The sequence below is a fragment of the Sciurus vulgaris genome (assembly GCF_902686455.1).
Source record: "Sciurus vulgaris genome assembly, chromosome: X".
NCBI classification, from domain to species: Eukaryota; Metazoa; Chordata; class Mammalia; order Rodentia; family Sciuridae; genus Sciurus; species Sciurus vulgaris.
In genome coordinates this window covers 136,623,570-136,644,665 of record NC_136471.1, presented here as the reverse complement: position 1 = coordinate 136,644,665, position 21,096 = coordinate 136,623,570, and the positions used below count along the sequence as shown (strand labels likewise).

General features: G+C 58.4%; 1 protein-coding gene across 2 annotated transcripts in view; it reads right to left on the bottom strand.

Annotated features, from left to right (window-relative positions):
- Positions 1-266: 266 nt before the first annotated feature.
- Positions 267-21,096, bottom strand: part of MXRA5 (matrix remodeling associated 5) — a 34,246-nt gene continuing 13,416 nt past the window's right edge. Inside the window, exons 4-8 of one of the 2 annotated variants that reach the window (XR_013761041.1) lie at positions 20,211-20,601; positions 12,049-16,848; positions 8,450-9,350; positions 919-2,891; positions 267-758 (exon numbers count right to left, since the gene is read on the bottom strand). Coding sequence is in view for 1 of the 2 variants with exons in the window: in XM_079123112.1 (XP_078979238.1) it covers positions 983-2,891; positions 8,450-9,350; positions 12,049-16,848; positions 20,211-20,601 (8,001 nt within the window). In the remaining variant the exon portion in view is untranslated. Of the gene's footprint in view, positions 2,892-8,449; positions 9,351-12,048; positions 16,849-20,210; positions 20,602-21,096 lie in introns of both variants that reach the window. The other variant, XM_079123112.1, reaches the window with a different exon arrangement.

Below are 21,096 nucleotides of genomic sequence, written 5' to 3'. Positions count from 1 at the left end.
CAGCCGGGGCAACAGCAGCTCTCCTGCAGCAGCTGGGAGGACGGGGTGGACAGGTCACAGACAAGTCTCCTGACTTGCCGTTTCATTTAATTTAATTTTTTTGGAAGACTCTGGACTCTGTTCCATGGCCTCTGGGATTCTCGTCTTCCTTCCACTCTTTTTCTACCCCCCGACCTCGGCTTTCCCGATTCGTTTTCCACAGCAGGACATCCCATCTCCCAGCCTCCCCCGAGGGGCGGCTTCCGGAAAGCAGCCGAGGAGCCGCTCGTGTTAATCGCCTTTCCATGTCTGCGGGAATGTACCCGAGTCTTGTAAAGACCAATAATTTATTATTTTTAATGAGCTAGAAAGTCTCTCTCTTTCTATTCTCATCGTCTGATTAGGAAGGAAAAAAACATTTATATATATATATATTTATAACAGTATATAAAAAGTGGCTTTCAGCAGAAGAGTCTTTACATCTGAGAGGTCAACTGTACGCGTGGGAAACGGGAGATTAAAAAAAAAAAAAACAGAATGCATTGATGGTTTTTAAGGGACACGATGGAATAGTGAAGCATCAGGGGAAAGAACTGGAAAATTCTGGAATGTTTGTTGAATCAGGGGAAAAGTGCAGAGAATTCACCAGGGGATGACCTGTCACGGGGTTGGCAAGACACTGGATCAGCACCGTGTGTGTTCAGAGACGTTTCTTCAGGGTCTTAGGGATGGTCTTGAGTGACATTTGCAAACCAGACTCTGCAGCTGTCCAGGTCCCCCTGGGAAATGAGAGATGAGAGCGTCCAGTGGGCTGTCAGCTCCCAAGGAGGGAAGTCAGGTCCTCCAAGGAGGCTAGATCAAGGCCAGCCTCCGCTGGAACCCGGCAGGGACCCAGGGGCCCTTTCAGACCTGCAGTCTGCCGGCTCGGGATTTCCTTACCGATGACCCCTGCAGACCCTTGCCTCCCGAGGGGCAGCCGCCTCGCATGCGACCCGAGGGGCTTTCAGTAGACGTGGACGTAGGTGGTTCTGGAGTCCGTGCCCAGGACGTTCCTGGCCGTGCACTTGTAGAAGCCGGCGTCTCTCTGCGTGGCCTGCTGGATGGTCAGCGATCCCTGCGGGTGGAGGTACCGGTTCCCGTAGAGCCGGGCCTGCGCGGCGGCGGTCAGCAGCGACCTGTCGGGCAGCTCCCACGTGATCTCGGCCTTGGGAAGCCCCATGGCCAGGCAGGGAAGCTCCACGGCGCCGCCGGGCCGGGCGTAGATGACCGGCCGCGGCTCGCTGGTGATGCGGGGCGGGTAGGCGATCACGATGACCGGGGTGCTGAGCACCAGGGCGCCGGCCTCGGTCTCCGTCCTGCACGCGTAGGTGCCCCTGTCGAAGACCGAGGCTGCGCGCACGGTCAGCGTGCCGTTGTCCAGCAGGGAGAAGCGGCCCCGGGCCTGGGGCCCCTCCAGGCTCAGCCCGCTGGGCAGGGTCCAGGAGAAGCGGCCCGGCCGGCCCCCGGGCGCGGCGCAGTGCAGCCGCAGGTCCTCCCCGTTGACGATGCTGACCAGGCTGTGGTGCCGCGGGCTGGGCTCGGGGCTGGGCCCCACGCGGAGCGAGACCCGCCTCTCGGCGCGGCCGGCCGCGTTGCGCGCCAGGCAGCGGTAGGCGCCCGCGTCGCCGGGGGACAGGCGGCTGACGTGCAGCATGCCGTCGCGCTTGTGGAAGAAGCGCTGCAGCCGCTGCCCGCTGGCCAGCTCCGTGCCGTTGGGCAGCACCCAGAGCAGGCTGGGCGGCGGGCTGCCCGCGGCCGAGCAGTTGAGGCTGATGGTGTGGCCGGCCGAGGCCGTGATCTCCTCGCGGGGCGGGTCGTGGAAGGCAGGCCCCTCCGCCGGCTCCAGCACCGTCAGCTGCACCTCCAGCCGCGCCTCGCCGCCCTCGTTGCGGGCGATGCAGGCCAGCCGCGCCGAGTCGCTGGTGCGCAGGTCCCGCAGGTCCAGCGTGCCGTTGTGGTGCACGGTGACGCGGTTTCCGCGGTAGGGCGCGGGCAGCACCACGCCCTCGGGGAAGGCCCACAGCACCCGCGGCGCCGGGATGCCCCGCGCCGCGCAGTCGATCAGCCTGCGGCTGCCGGCGGCCGCCACCTCGCGCACAGCGGCGACGGCGCCCGGGTGCCCATTGATGCGCGGCGGCTGGACCTGCACCTGCACCCACACCGTCTTGCGGTCCTCGCCCGCGCTGTTGCGCACCAGGCAGGTGTAGTTGCCGCTGTCGGCGCGCTGCGCCTTCTGGATGAGCAGCGTCCCGTCGTCGAAGACCCGGTACTTGTCGGAGGAGGCGGGGATCAGCCGGTGCGTGGGCGACAGCCAGGTCACCCGGGGCACGGGCTCCCCCTTGGCCGCGCAGGCCAGGGTGGCCACCTCGCCGTAGGCCACCTGCACCACGGCGGGGCCCTTGCTGCGGATGGCGGCGGGCTCGGGCACCACCTTGACGTGCACGCGCATCTCGTCCTTGCCCACCTGGTTCTCGGCCACGCAGGTGTAGTCGCCCGCCTGGCGCGGGCCCACCTCGTTGAAGTAGAGCGTGCCGTTGTGGAAGACCACGTAGCGCTTGGTGCGCGCCCCGCTGTCGTCGGCCTGCATCAGGGGGTTGACCAGGCTGCCGTCCGGCAGGCTCCAGGAGATCTCCGGGTTGGGCAGCCCGGTGGCCACGCAGTCCACCTTGAGGTCGCCCCCCGAGAAGACACGGTGGTCGTTCTCCTCCTTGTGCTGGATCTTGGCCGGTTTCATCTCCACGTTCACCTTCAGCACCACGTAGTCGTCCCCCACCTTGTTGCGGGCCACGCACAGGTAATCCCCAGCGTCCTTGTCGGTCACCGACTTCACCACCAGGGTCCCATTGCTGAACACCTTCGCCCGGGCATCCAAGCTGACGGAGAAGAAGAGAAAGCAGTTGGAGGTCAGTCTCACAAGCGCCCCACCGGGCTGTAGGCGCGGAGAATAAAAGAAAAACGGGGGGATTCCAGGAGGGCGAATCGAGTTCACCATCGTTATTAGGTATTTCAGAAAAGCTGAAAGGGGAGATGTGAGTTGAGCTGCTGAACATGGGGCATACGTGAGTGTCTATATAGGGTGGAATATTACTCAGCCCTAAAGAAGAATGAAATGATGGCATTTGCTGGTAAATGAATGGAGTTGGAGAATATCATAGTAAGTGAAATAAGCCAATCCCCAAAAGCCAAAGGTCCAATGTTTTCTCTGATATGCCGATGCTGATTCACAATAAGAAGGCAGCTAAGGAAGAATAGAGGTGCTTTAGATGAGGTAGAGGGAGTGAAGGGAGGGAAGGGTGTGGGGCAGGAAGGACAGTAGAGTGAACAGACATGGTGACTCATGTGCATGTGTCACTGCATGACCATGTGATCCTGCAACATGGACAGTCAGAAAAATGAGAGACGACCCTCCATTTATGTCTGATCTATCAAAATGCATCCATGCCTTCTGCTGTCAGGTGCAGCTCATTAGAAGAAATTAAAAAAAAAAAAAAAAAACCTGAAAGGGAAGATGTTGCATCTTTCCAAGACAGAGATATGATCTCAGGTGTCGAAGATGTTGCTTTACCCCAAATTGATCATTAGGCATCTTGAACATGTATCCATCTGTCACAGGGTGGCCCACACACCTGTACAGTTATTGTGTGTCCATTAAAAAGCAAAACTTGAAGCCAGTGTGGTGGCTTCTGTCTGTAATCCCAGTGGCTTGGGAGGCTGAGGCAGGAGGATAGCAAGTTGAAGGCCAGCCTCAGCAACTTAGCAAGGCCCTGAGTGATGTGTCAAGACCTGGTCTGTAAATAAGAACCAAAAAGGGCTGGGGATGTGGCTCAGTGGCTAAGCATCCCTGGGTTCAACCCCTGGGACCAGGAAAAAAAAAGGTAAAACTTTAAATGTAGGTTCTTTGAATTTATTTCTCTTGGCTGCACAAAAACTGGTTCTTTTAAACTTTTATTTGGTCTACAAAAATCGTGCATCTCTATGAGGTACCACGTGATGCTTCACTACATGTACGCAATGTATACTAATCTAATTAGGGTGGGCATTTCTATCTTTTTAAATAATGATTGCTTTATTTTTTTGTGCTGACAACATTCAAAATCTTTTCTTCTCCTTTGCTTTTGCAATACATAGCACACTGTAAACATATATAGTCACCCTAGTATGCAATAGGACCAGAATTTTTTCTTATCCAATTGCAACTCTAACAGATAAATCATATTCTCCTTATTTTCTCCCCTGCCAATCTGTCCTTGCTTAAAAAAATGCAACGACCCAACAAAAGGAAGATTTTTTTTTTTCAAAAAGGGGAACAAAATTAATGTAACTTAGCTAGACCAAGATATATTGGTAGATGCTTGTCAGCAAGAAAGTTCAAATAAATAAAATCAAAGATCAAAAAGGAGACATGGGAAGCGAGGCTCAGGGAATCTCGTTTGGAGATTGCAAGGCACAGATTCCTGGGAACGTTTGGTGCAGGGAGGGATCAGCCTGTGCAGCCGCCTGTGCTGAAGGCCCACGGATTCCTGCAACTTCCAGGGACAGCGTCCAAAGGTGGGAACGATTTGCCACACATTGGAATTCCCTGAGTGTCTGACCTCCGGCTGCCCTGGCCGTGGATTAAGGATGGGGAACGCCCTTCTGGTTTCGGCTCTGGGTTTGTGTGCGCGCATGCGTGTGTGAGAGCAACTCTCTGCACCGAGGCCTGAAGTTCACTGTGACCGCAGATTCAGGAAATGCAGCCGCCCGGGAGAATCAGGCCGCCTTGACCCCACGAGGAGGCGGAGCTCTTCCTGAAGAAGGTCTTCCCCCAGGTGCAGTGCAGGGCTGCTGCAGTGTGGACCCTGCCCTCCTGACAGCTGGCCGAGCTCCCCAGGGTCTGTGCCTGAGGCCAAGTGACAGCCACCAGGTAAAGTCCAAACGCGGGCCTCTGTCCTGCACCGGAAAACCAAGGGCCTCCGAGCCTGCACTCGGGAAGTCCAGTGTGACTGGGGCGTCATGGAAGCAACGAGGGACAGCAGTAAACACCCGGGGCGCCTGGAGCCGTTCAGAACCATGCTTCGGATCATCCGGGGAAGCCTTTGGGACGCTTTGTCTTCAGAGTGGCCCATGAAGGAATCTCCATCCTCGCACTCTGTGACGGCAGCATATACACACACTTGAATTCTGCTCCCCAAATATGTCCAGACACAGCTTTGCACTAATGGCACGTCTAGGATTGTGTCACTGACTTTAAAACACACACACACACACACACACATGCAAAGGATGTGATAGTGATATATATGCAAGCAGAATGCAAAATATATACATAGTGTATACAAAACAAATATAGAGAGATGCATGTCTCATCTGTATGTATTCTGCTTACAGAATATACTTATATATAATATAAACAGAATGCAAAGTATATATGTAGTATATACAGAACAAATATAGAGAGATGCATGTCTCATCTGTATGTATCCTACTTACACAATATATTTTTATATAATATAAACAATGCAAAATATATACATAGTATATACAGAACATGTATATATAGAGATGCATGCCTCATCTGTATGTATTCTGCTTACAGAATATATATGTAATTAGAATGCTATATATATATTTACAGAACATATGTATAATATATATATCTAGTGAGAGATGCATGTATCATCTGTATATATCCTGCTTACAGAATATATTTATATATAATATAAGCAGAATGCAAAATATATATGTAGTATATACAGAACATATAGATGCATGTCTCATCTGTATGTATTCTGCTTACAGGACATATTTATGTAATATAAGCAGAATGCAAGATATATAGGTAGTATATACAGAACATATAGAGAGAGAGATGCATGTCTCATCTGTATGTATTCTGCTTACAGAATATATTTATATATAATATAGACAGAATGCAAAATATATAGGTAGTATATACAGAACAAATATAGAGAGATGCATGTATCATCTGTATGTATTCTGCTTACAGGACATATTTATATAATATAAGTAAGCAGAGTGCAAGATACATAGGTAGTATATACAGAACATACATATATATATAGAGAGAGGGATGCATGTATATATTTGTATATATTCTGCTCACAGGATATATTTATATATAATATAAGCAGAATGTAAAATATATATGTAGTTTATACAGAACATATAGAGATGCATGTATGATCTGCATGTATTCTGCTTACAGAATATATATATATAAGCAGAATGCAATATATATAACATATATATCTAGTGAGAGATGCATGCATCATGTGTATATATTCTGCCTGCAGAATATATATATATGATATATAAGCAGAGTGCAAAATATATGTGTATACATACAGAACAGACATATAACATATATATACACATATATTCTGTGTAGGTGAAGACAGCTGAGTGATAGACACAGACTTATTGGTCACTGTTAATAAAAGCAAGCCGTGACACTGGCCAGAGAAACTGGGTCGTGGTCTCCGTCAATCAAGCCTCGGACCCGTACGCCCTCTGAGGGGAGCAGGGCGGGAGACGCCTTTTCACCCGCATTGGGACGAGCGGGACCCCAGACCCGGTGCGGCCGCCTGCGTTTCTAAGCGCGGTGCAGCTTCTCCCCCAGGATCCCCAGCCAGGGCGCTAAGGGCGTCACATCTGAAGCGCACGCAGGGTGCCCATCCGGGGGGATCTGGCTTTCCCGCGGGCGTGGCGGGGCGGGGCGTCTGCGGTCTGTCCTGGCAGGGCCCCTGCGTCCGTGAGGAACCCTGCCAGGCGGGCCAGGCCGGCACAGAGGCCCCCTGTGATGACCAACGCACTTTAAAGAGGCAGCCTGAGCTGTTTGCTGACCCAGGTCTCGGACTGTAATTAGTGGGGACTTTGAAAGAAGCGATGTGTGACCTGGGTGCACGGGGCTGCCCTGGAGGAGGGCGCCACGTCCCTCCGCGGACCTTGTTTCCACAGGGTCGGGGCCAGGCCGGCGTCCGCGGAAAGCCTGATGCGTGGTATCCGGCGTGGACTGTGCAGCCCTGGCTTTCTGAGGTTTAAATCGCAGGGCGGGAGGGGAGCCGAGCCTTTTCTCTGGCATCGGAAGAGTCCGGGAGGGGTCCAGGGTGCCAGGGACCCCGACTGGGCTCTGTCCTGGGGGGCCGTCCCCGCCTGAGCCTCTGCAGATGCTGGCCGCACGCGTGCGCACACACGCATGCACACACACACCAGCCTCACCCCATTTCCCCGTTCCTCCAGGGGTCTGCTGTTTCCTGAAAGTCTCCTGAGACAGACGTGAGCCTTCGCTTTCCCAGACCAGCTCAGGTGTCTGCAGCACCCCTGGCTTGACGGGCGGGTGGCTGTCTGCCGTGGGGGACACCCCGGGCACCCGGAATGGACAGCAGCAGCCCTGGGCTCCACCCACGGGGCAGCCAGGGGCACACGCCTCCCCAGTGTGAGACCAGACATGTCTGCACCCTCCTGACAAAGGTGCATTGTCCCCTGGGGAAGCGGGGGAGGGGGGGACAATGTCCCAGTGAGAACTGTGGCCTTGAATAAATGATATGAGATATCGAACAGATAGGTGATCCATCCCCAGTGTGTAGATCACACTGTGATGTCAGATTAACTGACAGATGACAGTTGAGGCACAGATGATGGACAGCTGAGAGAAGACGAACATATGAACAGATAGATGACTGATGGATGATAGGTGATAGGTAGATAATAGATAGACAGATGGATGACAGCTGGATGGATGGATGATAGGTAGATGGAGACTCTGTCCTGCAGGTTTTCTCTGCACTGTGTGCATCTGGGGCTGGAGGTTCTCTGTGCTGTGCTGTGCTGTGCACTGCAGGCTGTGGAGCAGCCTCTCTGGGCTGCACACATCAGGTGCCAAGAGAAGCCCCACCCAGGGTGTGACAGCCACCTAGACAGACAGAACTGGTAGATGATGGATAGATAGATAGATGATACATGATTGAGAGGTGATGGAGACTGTCCTGCAGGTTTCCTCTGCACTGTGGGCATCTGTGGCTGGAGGTTCTCTGTGCTGGGCTGGGCTGTGCACTGCAGGCTGTGGAGCAGCCTCTCTGGGCTGCACACACCAGGTGCCAGGAGCAGCCCACCCAGGTGTGACAGCCACCTAGACAGACAGAACTGCAGGTGATGCATAGATAGGCAGGTAGGTAGGTAGAAGGATAGACAGATGATAGAGACCGCCCTGCAGGTTTTCTCTGCACTGTGGGTAGGTCCTCCGTGGTTGTCGGTGCTGTGCACTGCAGGCTGCGGAGACCACAGATCTCTCTGTGGGAAGAAGGGCGCACAGGTCGCAGTTCCTACGCGTACTCATCCAGGACAAAGATTCACACCCCTGTGGGCCACCAAGTCTGTCCCCAGCACGAATGGGGAACCCAGGGATGAACCCGGAACCCGGCGCAGCCCTTACCTGAAGAGGGCGTCGATCATGCGCTTGGACGGCAGCCTCCAGAGGATGCGCGGCCACGGGTCCCCCGCGGCGCTGCAGTCCAGTCGCAGGGTCGCTCCGTACCTGACGTCCGTCCGCCTCGGGGAGGTGCCGGTGATGCGCGCGTTGGCGGCCGAGCGCTGCACGGTCAGCTGCACCGTCCTGCGCGCGGTGCCCACCGGGTTGGCGGCCACGCACTCGTAACGCCCGCTGTCCTTGGGCGCCAGGTTGCGGATGTACAGCGTGCCGTTGGGGAAGACGAACAAGTTCCCGCGGAGGAACTGCGAGGGGCGGATCTGCGTGCCGCCCCAGAGCACCCAGCGCACGCTGGGCGGGGGCGCCGCCTTGGCCGAGCAGTGGATGTGGACGCTCAGCCCCGGCGGCAGCGAGATGTTCTCCGCCTTCTCCTGCTGGATGACCGGGGGCAGCGCCGCCACGTGCAGGCGGATGGCCAGGCTGTCGGCGCCCGCCGCGTTGCTGGCCACGCACTTGTAGACGCCTCTGTCCGAGAAGGACGCATCTTTGATGGACAGGGTCCGGTTCTCGTGCAGCGTGATGCGGCCCTCCACGGCGGACACGGTCTGCCACACCCTTCGGTCGGGGAAGATCCAGGAGATCTGGGGGACTGGGGTGCCCTGGGCTAGGCACTCCATGGCGATCGTGTCTCCCAGGTAGACAGTGACGTCCTGGTAGCGAGAGGCCAGGATCTGCGGCTGCTGCACGGTGACCGAAACCACCACGACCATCTTGTCCACGCCGTGCGGGTTGCTGGCCGTGCACATGTACTGACCCCGGTCCTGCGTCTGGACCCTCCGGATGACCAGGGTGCCGTTGGCGAGGACCTCGAACCTCTGAATTCTGCTGTTGGGCGTCATGAGCGCTCCTGATGGAGAAGAAGCGCGCAGTGAGTGTCCCCGGACCGCACCGCGCGCAGAGAGGCCGCGCACGCGTGGGGTCAGCGCGTCCGTCCGCCTCTGCGAACCTCAGCCTGCAAAGGGCAGGCGGGGGAGAGGCTGCGCGCCACGCAGGGAGGAAGCGCAGATGGAGCGGCTCTCGCCCAAAAGACAGCCCTGGCCCGTGGCTGCGGATCCGAGTTCCCACAACCAGCCTGCAAAACCCCACGGAGCTGCCTCAACAATGTAACAGAGAAATGGAACGACCTTGGCCTCCAGCCAAGGACACCCGCAGACCAGGAAATAGTATAGGAGGGGACACAGCCCTAGTGTCCCTCAGAGGAGCAGCTTTGGTGCTGAGCCCCCTTCCAAGGCAGGTGAGAGTGCGTGGGTCCATCACCCTGCTGACCCTCATCCACAGGTCAGCCCTCCTCCTTAAAGCATTTCATTTGGTGCAATGACTCGACCGCTGGGTTTGAGGTGGACGGGGACCCCCTGAGTATCGGCCTGGGCAGGTATCAGATTAAAAATCTGGATTAAAAATCTCCTTTAACTCTTCTGACTGCAAAGCTACAACAACATCAGAGCAACGTGCGTGGCCACAACAGTAGATGACCATGTTCTGGGCAGGCGAGAAAGTCTTCTTTCTGCCACCCAGTCAGAGAGAGCTTTCCAAAAATCAGAATTAGTTGACCATTTCTTCCTTTTTTTTTTTTTTTTTTCTTGAAGTGTTGGGGATGGAATCCGGGGATGTTAGACCATTGAGCCGCATTTCCCAGCTCTTTATATATATATATATTTTGTTTGAGAGACAGGGTCTGGCTGAGATGATGAGGCTGGCCTCCGACTCGCCATCCTCCTGCCTCAGCCTCCTGAGTCATTGGGGTGACTGGTTTGCACCACAGCAAACAGCTTAGAATCAGCTGACCGAGGATCAGCTGGTATCAGAAATGGACTCCCGGAGGTCAGGCGAGGGATCCAGGGACGCTCTGAAATGGCCCGACGTCTGGAAGGTCCTAAAAATTAGAATGAATGGAATCTCCCAAGGGAGGCACGGTGTCTACTGTTTACTACTTCCTGCAAACATTAAATGCTCAGGAAAACGTGGGGCTTCAGATGCTGAGCTGCTCAAGGAGTGAACCCCCTTAGCGCACAGCCTCTGTGAACCTCGGGGACACTTCCAGGTCTGGGGAGAAAGGACTGAGCCCTGGAAACCCAGCTTCGACGTGGAAGCAGCCCTCTGACCTGCACCCCGGGAGAAGGACCCGGCTGTGCTAGACAGAAGGAAGGAGATAGGAGAAGACGGGACGGCCGGATGGTCGTTCTTGGCTCTCATTTTCTCTGGGGACCTGGAAATGGTTGTGTCTGTTAGACAAATCAAAGGTCCACTCATGAAGCAGGACGCTCTGGGGCTACCCCAGGATGCCAAGTGTCGGCCATCATCATGGAATGAATTGGGTCCCCCCAATTCACATCTTGCAATTCTGATCCCCAAGACCTAAGAAGTGATGGAGGTGCAGTGAGGTCCCCAGAGTGGCCCTGACCCCAGGACCTTGGGACATGACTGTGTGTGGAGAGGGGTCTTTACAGAGGTGACCGAGGTGCAGTGAGGTCCCCAGGGTGGCCCTGACCCCAGGACCTTGGGACATGCCTGTGTGTGGAGAGGGGTCTTTACAGAGGTGACTGAGGTGCAGTGAGGTCCCCAGGGTGGCCCTGACCCCAGGACCTTGGGACATGCCTGTGTGTGGAGAGGGGTCTTTACAGAGGTGACTGAGGGGCAGTGAGGTCCCCAGGGTGGCCCTGACCCCAGGACCTTGGGACATGCCTGTGTGTGGAGAGGGGTCTTTACAGAGGTGACTGAGGTGCAGTGAGGTCCCCAGGGTGGCCCTGACCCCAGGACCTTGGGACATGCCTGTGTGTGGAGAGGGGTCTTTACAGAGGTGATGGAGGTGCAGTGAGGTCCCCAGGGTGGCCCTGACCCCAGGACCTTGGGACATGCCTGTGTGTGGAGAGGGGTCTTTACAGAGGTGACTGAGGTGCAGTGAGGTTCCCAGGTGGCCCTGACCCCAGGACCTTGGGACATGCCTGTGTGTGGAGAGGGGTCTTTACAGAGGTGACTGAGGTGCAGTGAGGTTCCAGGGTGGCCCTGACCCCACAGGATGGGGTCCTGGTAGAAGAGGAGGTGAGGACACAGACGCACACAGAGGGACGACCCCGTGAGGACCCAGGGAGAAGACGGCGTCTGCCAGCCCAGGAGCCAGGCCTGGGGAGGAGCCAGCCCTGCCCACGCCTGGACCTCGGGCCTCCAGCCTCCAGGACTGTAGAGGATCAATCTGCTATTTAAGCCACCAGGCTCTGGGACCTGGAGCGAAGCATCCACAGCTGGACTCTAGGTGCAGATCAGTGACCGCTCAGCTCAGACGCAGCGTGGCCTGTGCGCCCTGCAAGCTGGTGGATGGATGAAGGGGTTTTCGGGTATAGCCTCCGTCCTGCTCTGACCCTGCGTGGGCCCTGCTGGACCCTCCTGCCGAGGGCCAGGGGACCCTCAGACTATCTCAGAGCTGGGATCGTCCCTGTGCAGAGGACCGAGGCCACGCTTCCCTGCCGCCCTGAGCACCACCCGGTTCTCCTTCCCGGCTCCCCTGCCCGGTGGACGGGCTAAGGCCAGGTCCTGGGGGCCTCCCTTACCTGTGGAGACCTTCGTCCAGGTGATGAAGGGCTTGGGTTTCCCGGTGGCCTCACACGGGAACGCGACGTCCGTCTCGGCGGTGACGGACACGGTCTGTGGAGACTTGGTGACGATCTGGGGCTTCTCCCCCAGCATCCAGAATTTGGAAGTCGCTGGTCCCCCGGCCAAGAGCTTGGAGCTGCTCTGGGGGAAGCTTCCGGAAGCCTGAGTGGACGAGGTCGCCCAGGGGACGGAGCCGCGGGTGGACAGGACGGGGGGCGTGTTCCGCAGGTGGGTCGGAGGCGCAGCTGTGGTCCGGGGAGGACGCGGCACAGGTGGCGCAGGTGGACCCAAGTCCACCTGGACGGTGCCCTGCGGGCGCCCCCTGTGGTAGGGACCGGGGTCCACTTGCCTCCCTCTGGTCACTGGGGCGGGGAAGGTGGACGTCTGAGGCTTGAGGGTGACCCTCGGCGGCGGGGAAGAGAGCGTCCTGTCGGTGAAGAAAGGGAGCCTGCCCAGCGGGTGAGGAGGCGCCTGCCACTTCGGACGCTCGGCGATGGGACTCCGGGGCTCGGGGACGCTGTTACTTCCGGACAGGCTGGAGCCGCCCGTTCCCTGGTTGGCCGGCGTGCCAGGCGGGTGGGACGGGATGGGAAGCCGGCTGCCGGGCAGTCCTGGGGCCGGGAAGCGTCCGTCCTCCGGCCAGACCCTGGAAGGCAACGCAGTTGCTCCCAGCTTGTGGGCCGAGTGGCCAGACGGCTGGACGGTGGCCGAGTGCGAGCTGCTCTGCGTGGTCACGGGCGGTGCGGTAGGTTGGGTGGGGTCTCCGGCCGGGGGCTGAGGACGGTGGCCCGTCCCACGCCAAGCAGGACCCTCTGGAGCAGGGAAGGGGCTGCCCCTGTTCCTGCCGCCAGACGCGTCCGTCCCCAGGTCCTGTGGTGGGGACGGCTTCCCCCCGTCCTGGTGGGAAGAGGGGGTGGACCGCTCGGGGGGTCTCCACGGCAGCTGCGTTCCCTCATTGTCCGCCCGGGGTCCTTGGGTTCCGGGACGCCCCACAGAGTTCAGGAGAACCTGGTCCTCGTCCTCCGTGGGTGCTGGAGATGTCCTCAGGCTGAGGAGCGTGGGTTTGGCGGTGGCCGGTCCCCACGCTGCGGCCATGGTGGTCGGGGATGGAGATGTCCCCTCCTGCCAGCGGGCAGGGCTCGAGGTGGGCTTCTGGGAAGGCCCCTGGCCCAGCGTGGCGTCACCCTGGCCCTGACCACCGAGGGTGGCTTCTGCCCGACTTGAAGGCCAGTCCACCTTGACGTCCGAGACGGCGGTTGAGGCTCCAGCGACCTCCTCCAGCTGGGAAGGCGTAGAGACCCGAGAAGAAGCCGAAGATGCAGGAGCGGAGTCCACGTCTCCCGGCTCTTTGGCCAAGGGCGGATCTGTGTGGTCTCCCCCCAGATCAGTGACCATCGCGTCCGTCTGCAGCGTCCCGGGGGGACTCCAACTGGAGGCCACGGGGAGGCTCGGAGGAGGAGACCCTCCCGTGAAACCCCGCAGTGTGGAAACCCAGGCAGCAGACGTCGGCGAGACGCCCGTGGAAGGTGCGCCGGGGACGGAGGGGTCAGCCGCATGGCCGTCCACCTCGGTGACTCCGTGATCCGTCGTTTCTCTTCCGTCCGAGGCCGGCGTGTGTGTGGCTGGAATCGTCTCCTGGCCTCCGTCACCAGGCGAAGCTGATTTCGAGGTGTAGGGGTCCCCGGTTTTCAGCGGAACCGTTGCAGACGACGACGCGGTTTCCCTGCTGGGCCTGGTGACGCGTTCCTGTCCGGCGTCCGGAGCGGGGCTGGGCGTGGACGCAGGCGCCGGGGAGCGCGGTGTGGAAGTGGAGGACCGATGCTTGTTCAGCCTCTTCCCGTTTTTCCTCCGCGGGGTTCCCTTGGATACCGGCTCCGGATCCTTCTCCAGGTCCCACGTCTTGGGGGTGCCCACCGTGCCACCGGCCCAGGAGGTGGGGACCGGGGCGCCCTCCTCTGGCTTGGGAGCCTTTGTCCCGGGGGTGCGAGCCGATGGAGTCGCTGGCCTCTCCGTGGAGGCCGGGGTGGAGGTTGGGGTCTGCCTGTGCCGATGGCGGAGCTTGTGAGGACGCGCTCTCCTCCGCCCTCCGGGCCTCCTTCTAGGAGTGGCCGTCCCCCATGGCGAAGTGCTCTCGTGACTTGGTGTGGTCGCGGCCACCACCATGGTGCCCTGGTCCAGCCGAGCGCCAGGTGTGGTCTCCCCGGGCTGCGCGGACGGAGAGTGGCGGCTCGGGGCTGCCGGCGTGGGGTCGGGCAGAATGGAGGGTCGGGGGTCTGGAGCTTGAGACGTCTCCTCCGGGTCCTGCTCAGTCAGTGGAGGACGTGGGGCTTTCAGGTGGCTCTTCTCCAGGTGGGGACTGTCCCTGGGCCCCTGAGGAGGTGACAGGGCCGGGTCACCCGGCTCTCCCAGCGACTCGGATGGACCGGGGTCGGCCACCCACCCGGTGGGCGTGGGAGGGACGCGGGGAGTGATGCTCCACGCCCTAGGGTCTGAACTCGTCCCCGGATCCCGATGGAAGACTCGCAGGATCTCAGAGTCGGCCAGAGAGGCTGCCTCCAGGGGAGGCTCGTCCTCCCCTGCTGTGCGCTGCGGCAGGGACACAGCCTCTTCTGCCGCGGACCACGGCTCGGTCACGGCCTCTTCCTCCGCAGGCTCTCCGGAGACCGAGGCTGAGGTCTGCGGAGCAGCAGGCGACTCGGGAGGCTCAGGCTGTGGGGTGGTAGCCGCCACCCACCCCGCGTCCACCTGGGTGGGGGCCAGGTCCTCAGTCCTCCCCGCCGAGTCCTCCTCGAGCGCGTCTTCTTCCAGAGGGACCCCGGTGACCTGGGGCCCTGCAAGAGCAACGCCATTGGGGGTCGGCCCCGGTCCCGTCCCGGCTGGGGAGACGGCACTGGATCCCTGCTCTCCTTCAACGAACGGAGACGTGTCTTCCGAGGAGCCCTCGTCGCTGGCTGCCGTCTGCGCCGGGGACACAGACGGGGGAGAAACGGCGGGAGAAGGAGACGTCCCTTCTGCACTCAGGGGTGCGGACGTGCTGGTGTCCAGGACCCGGGGTCCTTCTGTGACTTTCGGGAGATTCTTGCCCCGCACTCTGGCCAAGATGTCCGCCCAGCGCTCCGGGTTGATCTGCTTGTTCTCCACGTTGACCCGGCGCCGGGATTCGAACACTCGGCGGCCCTCCGCCATGTTGGCCTCGGGCTCCTTCTCCGGATGCTTCCAGAGCTTGAGTTTCCGGCGTCCTTTCTTGACCTTCTTGTCTCCCGGGGAAGCCTCGTCCCTGGTCTTCATGGCCGCCTGTGGGTCCTCTGGGTGGGGACCTCTCCTTGAGGACTCTCCTTCCTCTCCTGTCCCCGATCCTCCTTCGTCCTCCACGACATCTCCCCTGACTCTGGAGAGAGCTTTGGCGGCCGGACGTCTGCCCCTCTTGGAGGACCTGCCGGGCCCGTTCCTACTCACCGTGACGCCCACCGTGTACTGGTCGGCTCCCTGCTGGTTGATGGCCACGCATCTGTAGTAACCACCGTCACCCACCTGGAGCTTGGGGATGGACAGCGACCCATCGGCCAGCACGTACGCGTGGGATGTGTTGGCCGCAGCGCTGACCATTCTTCTGTTTGGAAGGATCCAAGTAACGTGGGCTTCGGGGACGGCCAGGGTACTGCATGGTAGCATGACCGAGTCCCCGGGGCCCTTGTCAATGCTCACTGTCTCTCTCTCCAGGGGCTGATTGGCAGCGGCCACCACCAGCACCCGGTAGGCCGTTCGGGCGACTTCGTCCCTCACCCGAGCCACACACTGGTACAGCCCCGAGTCCGACGGCTCCATGGATTGCATCCTCAGCTGCCCACCACTGAGCACGGAGAGCCTGCCCTCCTGGTCCTCCATGGGCGCCTTCAGGACGGAGCCGTCGGGAAGCACCCAGAAGATGGACGGACTCTCAGAGGCCTTGACGTTGCAGCTCAGCTGACACTGGCCCCCTTCCAAGATGGTTTGAGCACTCGATGTGGCCTCGTCTGGCTCGATCATGACCCAGCCTCTGCTCCGAGCCTGCCTGGTGTCTTTGGGGGACACTGTCTGCGAATACTGGGCGTAGAAGGAGAGCAGGACCTTCTTGGCCGTACTCTGCCGTCGGTTCAGCTGGATCTCGATGGACGGCTGCATGACCCACTCTGGTTCCGCCAGAATTTGGGCGCGGACGCCGGTGTAGTACAGGGCCTCGGCGTCGGAGTCCTGCCGGTACTGGTAGCCGATGGCGGGGTCCCCGCTGAGCGCCAGCTCACGGTGCAGCTTGACGGGCACCTCGCTGTAGTAGGCGATCAGCTTCCACAGCTTCTCGTAGTTCTCTCTGGTCATGGGACACTCGAGGTCCAGGGCCAGCGTGGCATTGACGTCGATCTCCGGGGGATCCGTCTGGTTCAGCTGCAGGCCATGCAGACCCCTGGGCTTCTTGATGTCACACAGCAGAAGCACCATGTTCCGATGCTCGTCGGTCATATTCAAAGAGATGTTCCACGGTGGGGACTCGGAGCCTTCTAGAGCTCTCTGGGGATCGCCAGCTTCCTCCGGTTCCTGCTCCTCCTCATCCTCCTCCTCCAGGTGGCTCCGGTTCTGTCTCAGAGGGGACTCGATGGTGGGCTTGAGGCAGGCGACATTGGTCAGCTTGAGGATCTCCTGCTTCAGGAGCTTCCTGGGGCTGGAACAGGTGGCACACAGCTGACCACCTTCGTAGGCTTTGTCCTTCTTGCACTTGAGAACCCCTGCAACAGAGAAGCAAGCAAACACCCAGTAAGTGCAGGAGAACAGCAAGAGCTCCGGGTTCTGCACAGAAGCTGGACAGTAAAGACAGCGCTTCTCATCAGAGCGCTGGGTTCTGCACGGAAGTTGGACAGTAAAGACAGCGCTTCTCATCAGAGCGCTGGGTTCTGCACGGAAGTTGGACAGTAAAGACAGCGCTTCTCATCAGAGCTCTGGGTTCTGCACGGAAGTTGGTCAGTAAAGACAGCGCTTCTCATCAGAGCGCTGGGTTCTGCACGGAAGTTGGACAGTAAAGACAGCGCTTCTCATCAGTGCGCCGGGTTTTGCATGGAAGTTGGGCAGTAAAGACGGTGCTTCTCATCAGACAAAGGTTCCAGCCATGATGGACTCCCATCTGCATGGGAGGCTGGCTTCCATGGCTGCCTCCATTCCAAGACTCAGTTCTAGCACCCCATGTTCTCACTCACTGGGTCTTCTCATGGTGGTCATGCCACCTATCATGAGGTTTGGGACCCTGAGGGACATACGTGATGTTGGTCCCCAAAGATTATCATGGAGGTAAGAAATCCCCATGCCTAGCGATGCTGTAACCATGGGAACATCTGACAGAGACACATCATTCATGCGTTGACACTGTTGTGCATCAACCCATCAGATGTATAAAAGACAGTGTGCATCATCTCGCACAGCACAGATTACTGCGTGATGGCACAGATGTTACTGGCTTACGTGTGCTGTGGTTTAGATGTGAGGTGTCCCCAGAAGCTCACGTGTGAGATCATGTAAGAAGGTTCAGAGGAGAAATGATTGGTTTACGAGAGCTGTAATCTAATAAGTGGATTGATCCACTTGAATGTACTGACTGGGTGGTGACCATAGGTAAGTGGGGTGTAGCTGGAGGAGGTGGGTCACTGGGGTGTGCCAGTGGGGACTATATCCTGTCCCTGCCTCCTCTCTCTCTTTCTCTCTCTCTCTGCTTCCTGGTGCCATGCTCTGAGCTGCTGTCTTCCTCCAGGCCCTTCCGCCATTTTGTTCTGCCTCACCTTGGACCAGAGCCATGGAGTTGGCCAACCATGGATGAACCTTTGAAGTTATGAACCAAAATAAACCAGGTGGTAACTCAAGGCAGGTGGGGTGTGGCTGGAGGAAGTAGGTCACTGGGCGCCTGCCTTTGTCCCTGGTGCCACGTCCTGAGCTGCTCTCCTCCTCCAGGCCCTTCCGCCATTTTGTTCTGCCTCACCTTGGGCCAGAGCCATGGAGTCTGCCAACCATGGACTGAACCTCTGAAACTATGAGCCCCAAACAATCTTTTCCTCCTCTACAGTTGTTCTTGTCAGGTCTTTTGGCCACAGTCCTGGAAAAGCTGATGCAGACAGTGCATTTTTTTAAATGACATTTTCCTGGATTTTTAGAGTGTGCACTTTCTGCTTCGGAACAGACTTTGCTTAGTGAATAATACACATTATTTTTTCCAGTTGACCTTCTGTGAAAGTCCACAAGAAGCTCCGTAAAGGAGGGAGGCCCAGGAGAGTATTTCCAGGTGAAGGGTCAGCTTTGCAGAGGAGCCTCTACCAGCTCTGGCCTGACGTTCTCCTCCCTTGCTGCCTGGATCTCATTTCCATTTTTACAGTGTGCAACTTGAGCTCCCGTTCTCCTCTTGGATTCTGGCCTCTAAAATCTCTCTGCATTTCCTTCCCAGCCACTCCTTGAGCTTGGTCACTGGTCCTCTTTCCCCGCCCAACTCTTTCCCAGTAGAATCCACTCTGGGGTCCCCACCCTCTTCCTCCTGGCTGAGCCACAGGGAGGAGGAGGCTCAGCCCCCGTGCATGGCTTCCATTACCGCCCCCCAGCCACAGATGACTCCCATATGCCCGTCCCCTGTCCAAACACATTCTCCGAGCTCCACGCCCAATTGCATCCCCGACACGTCTGTGCAGACACTACAAAGCCTCCCGAGCTGAGGTCTACGGAGCAAGACTGCTCACTCCCCAGCTGCAGACTCAGGCTTCTCCTGCCTTTTCTGCATCCATAACAGATGCCAGCAATCGGGGAGACTAGCCGGGGAGGCAGCACGTTTCGATAGCCCCCCGGGAATCTGCTCCTTCCTGTCTGTTTGCATTGGGAATGAGCCAGTCACAGTGCAGCATCGGGACCTCCCCACTGACCGCTCTCTGTTTGCGTTTGCTTTCCCCAAGGACACTTTTCTGTGTGACTTTCAAACAATGAGCACCTTTAAATGAGTCTGTTTCAACGTCACGTGGAAAACCACTGTGCTCATGCAGAAACACGCATGTGCGTGTGCAAATTCACACTAGCACACACCACGGTATGTGTCCATGCGCGTGTACACACAGGCAAACGTGGGCACACACTCAGAACCTCTCCATAATGGCAGAGGTGACTCTGGCCCATTGGAACTTCATGGTTTTACTGACCACGGTGCAGGCTGCTGTGACCTCATCTTACTGGATTAATCCACTTGAATGGAGTAACTCCGTGGTGACTGTAGGCAGGTGGGGTGTGGCTGGAGGAGCTGGATCACTGGGGACATCCCTTGGGGAGTATGTCCTGTCCCTGGCTCCTTGGGGACTATATCCCGTCCCTGGCTCCTTGGGGACTGTGTCCCGTCCCTGGCTCCTTGGGGACTGTGTCCCGTCCCTGGCTCCATGGGGACTGTGTCCCGTCCCTGGCTCCTTGGGGACTGTGTCCCGTCCCTGGCTCCTTGGGGACTGTGTCCCGTCCCTGGCTCCATGGGGACTGTGTCCCGTCCCTGGCTCCTTGGGGACTGTGTCCCGTCCCTGGCTCCTTGGGGACTGTGTCCCGTCCCTGGCTCCATGGGGACTGTGTCCCGTCCCTGGCTCCTTGGGGACTGTGTCCCGTCCCTGGCTCCTTGGGGACTGTGTCCCATCCCTGGCTCCTTGGGGACTGTATCCCGTCCCTGGCTCCTTGGGGACTGTATCCCGTCCCTGGCTCCATGGGGACTATATCCCGTCCCTGGCTCCTTGGGGACTATATCCTGTCCCTGGCTCCTTGGGGACTATATCCTGTCCCTGGCTCCATGGGGTTTATATCTGGTCCCAGACTGGCCTCTCCCCGCTTCCCGCCGTGAACCTGTGGCCCGCGCTGCTTCCCCAGCCGCTCACTGGCCGTGGATGAAGCAAGGAGCAATTTCGGCCTCTCTTTCTCGAGGCCAAGTGAGCGCACTGGCCTCCCCCGCAGCCCTGGGTGGGGTCGGACATGCCCGAGCTGCTCCATGGCGCCCGCTGAGCTGCCCAGCGGGCCGGGCGAGTGCCCGTGACACCCGCGCCCAGGAGTGCGGGAGGTCCAGAGGCCGTGGCCTCTCCGTAGTCTGGCCCGTGCTCACCTCTGGATGCGGAGCCCCAGCCGTGGAGCCAGGTGGCTCTGCAGTCGCAGGCCCAGGGGTTTCCGTGCAAGGACAGGTTCTCCAGCAGGGGCAGCGCCTGCAGCAGCCCGTCGGGCAGCCGGCGGAGGGCGTTCTCAGCCAGGTAGAGGTGCCTGACGGTGGACAGCCGGAAGTGGTCCAGCAGCACGAAGGTGGAGAAGGTGTCCGGGTGCAGCTGGTGCAGCAGGTTGCCCTCCAGGTGCAGGAGCCGCAGCGAGAGCAGGCCCTGGAAGGCCCGCGGGTGGATGAACTCGATCTGGTTGTGGTCCAGGTGCAGGCGCAGCAAGGCCGAGAGGCCCTGCAGTGTCTGCCTGCTGAGCACGCGCACTTTGTTGTAGCTGAATTTGAACACCTGTCGGGAGAGGGCCAGAGACGAGAGAGGACGGTGGGTGAATAGAAAGAAGTCTGCTTTACAGCCAGGCCAGCCGTCCTGGGGGCTCCGGAGGCTGAGGCAGGAGGATGGAAAGTTGGAGGCCAGCCTCGGATACTTATCAAGGACTTAAGCCACTTAGCCAGGACCTAAGCATCTCAGTGAGACCCTGTCTCTAAATAAAATACAAAACAGGGCTGGGGACGTGGCTCAGTGGTCAACATCCCTGGGTTCAATCCCCAGTTCCACCAAAAAAAAAAAAAAAAAAAAATCTTGTTTATAATTTAAAAAGCCAAAGCCTGGTGGCACACACCTGTCATCCTAGCAACTCTGGAGGCTGAGGCAGGAGGATGGCAAGCTGGAGGCCAGCCTCAGCAACTTGGCAAGGCACAAGGCAACTCAGTGAGACCCTGTCTTTAAATAAAAGCTAAACAGGGCTAGGGAGGTTGCTCAGTGGTCAAGCGTCCCTGGGTTCAA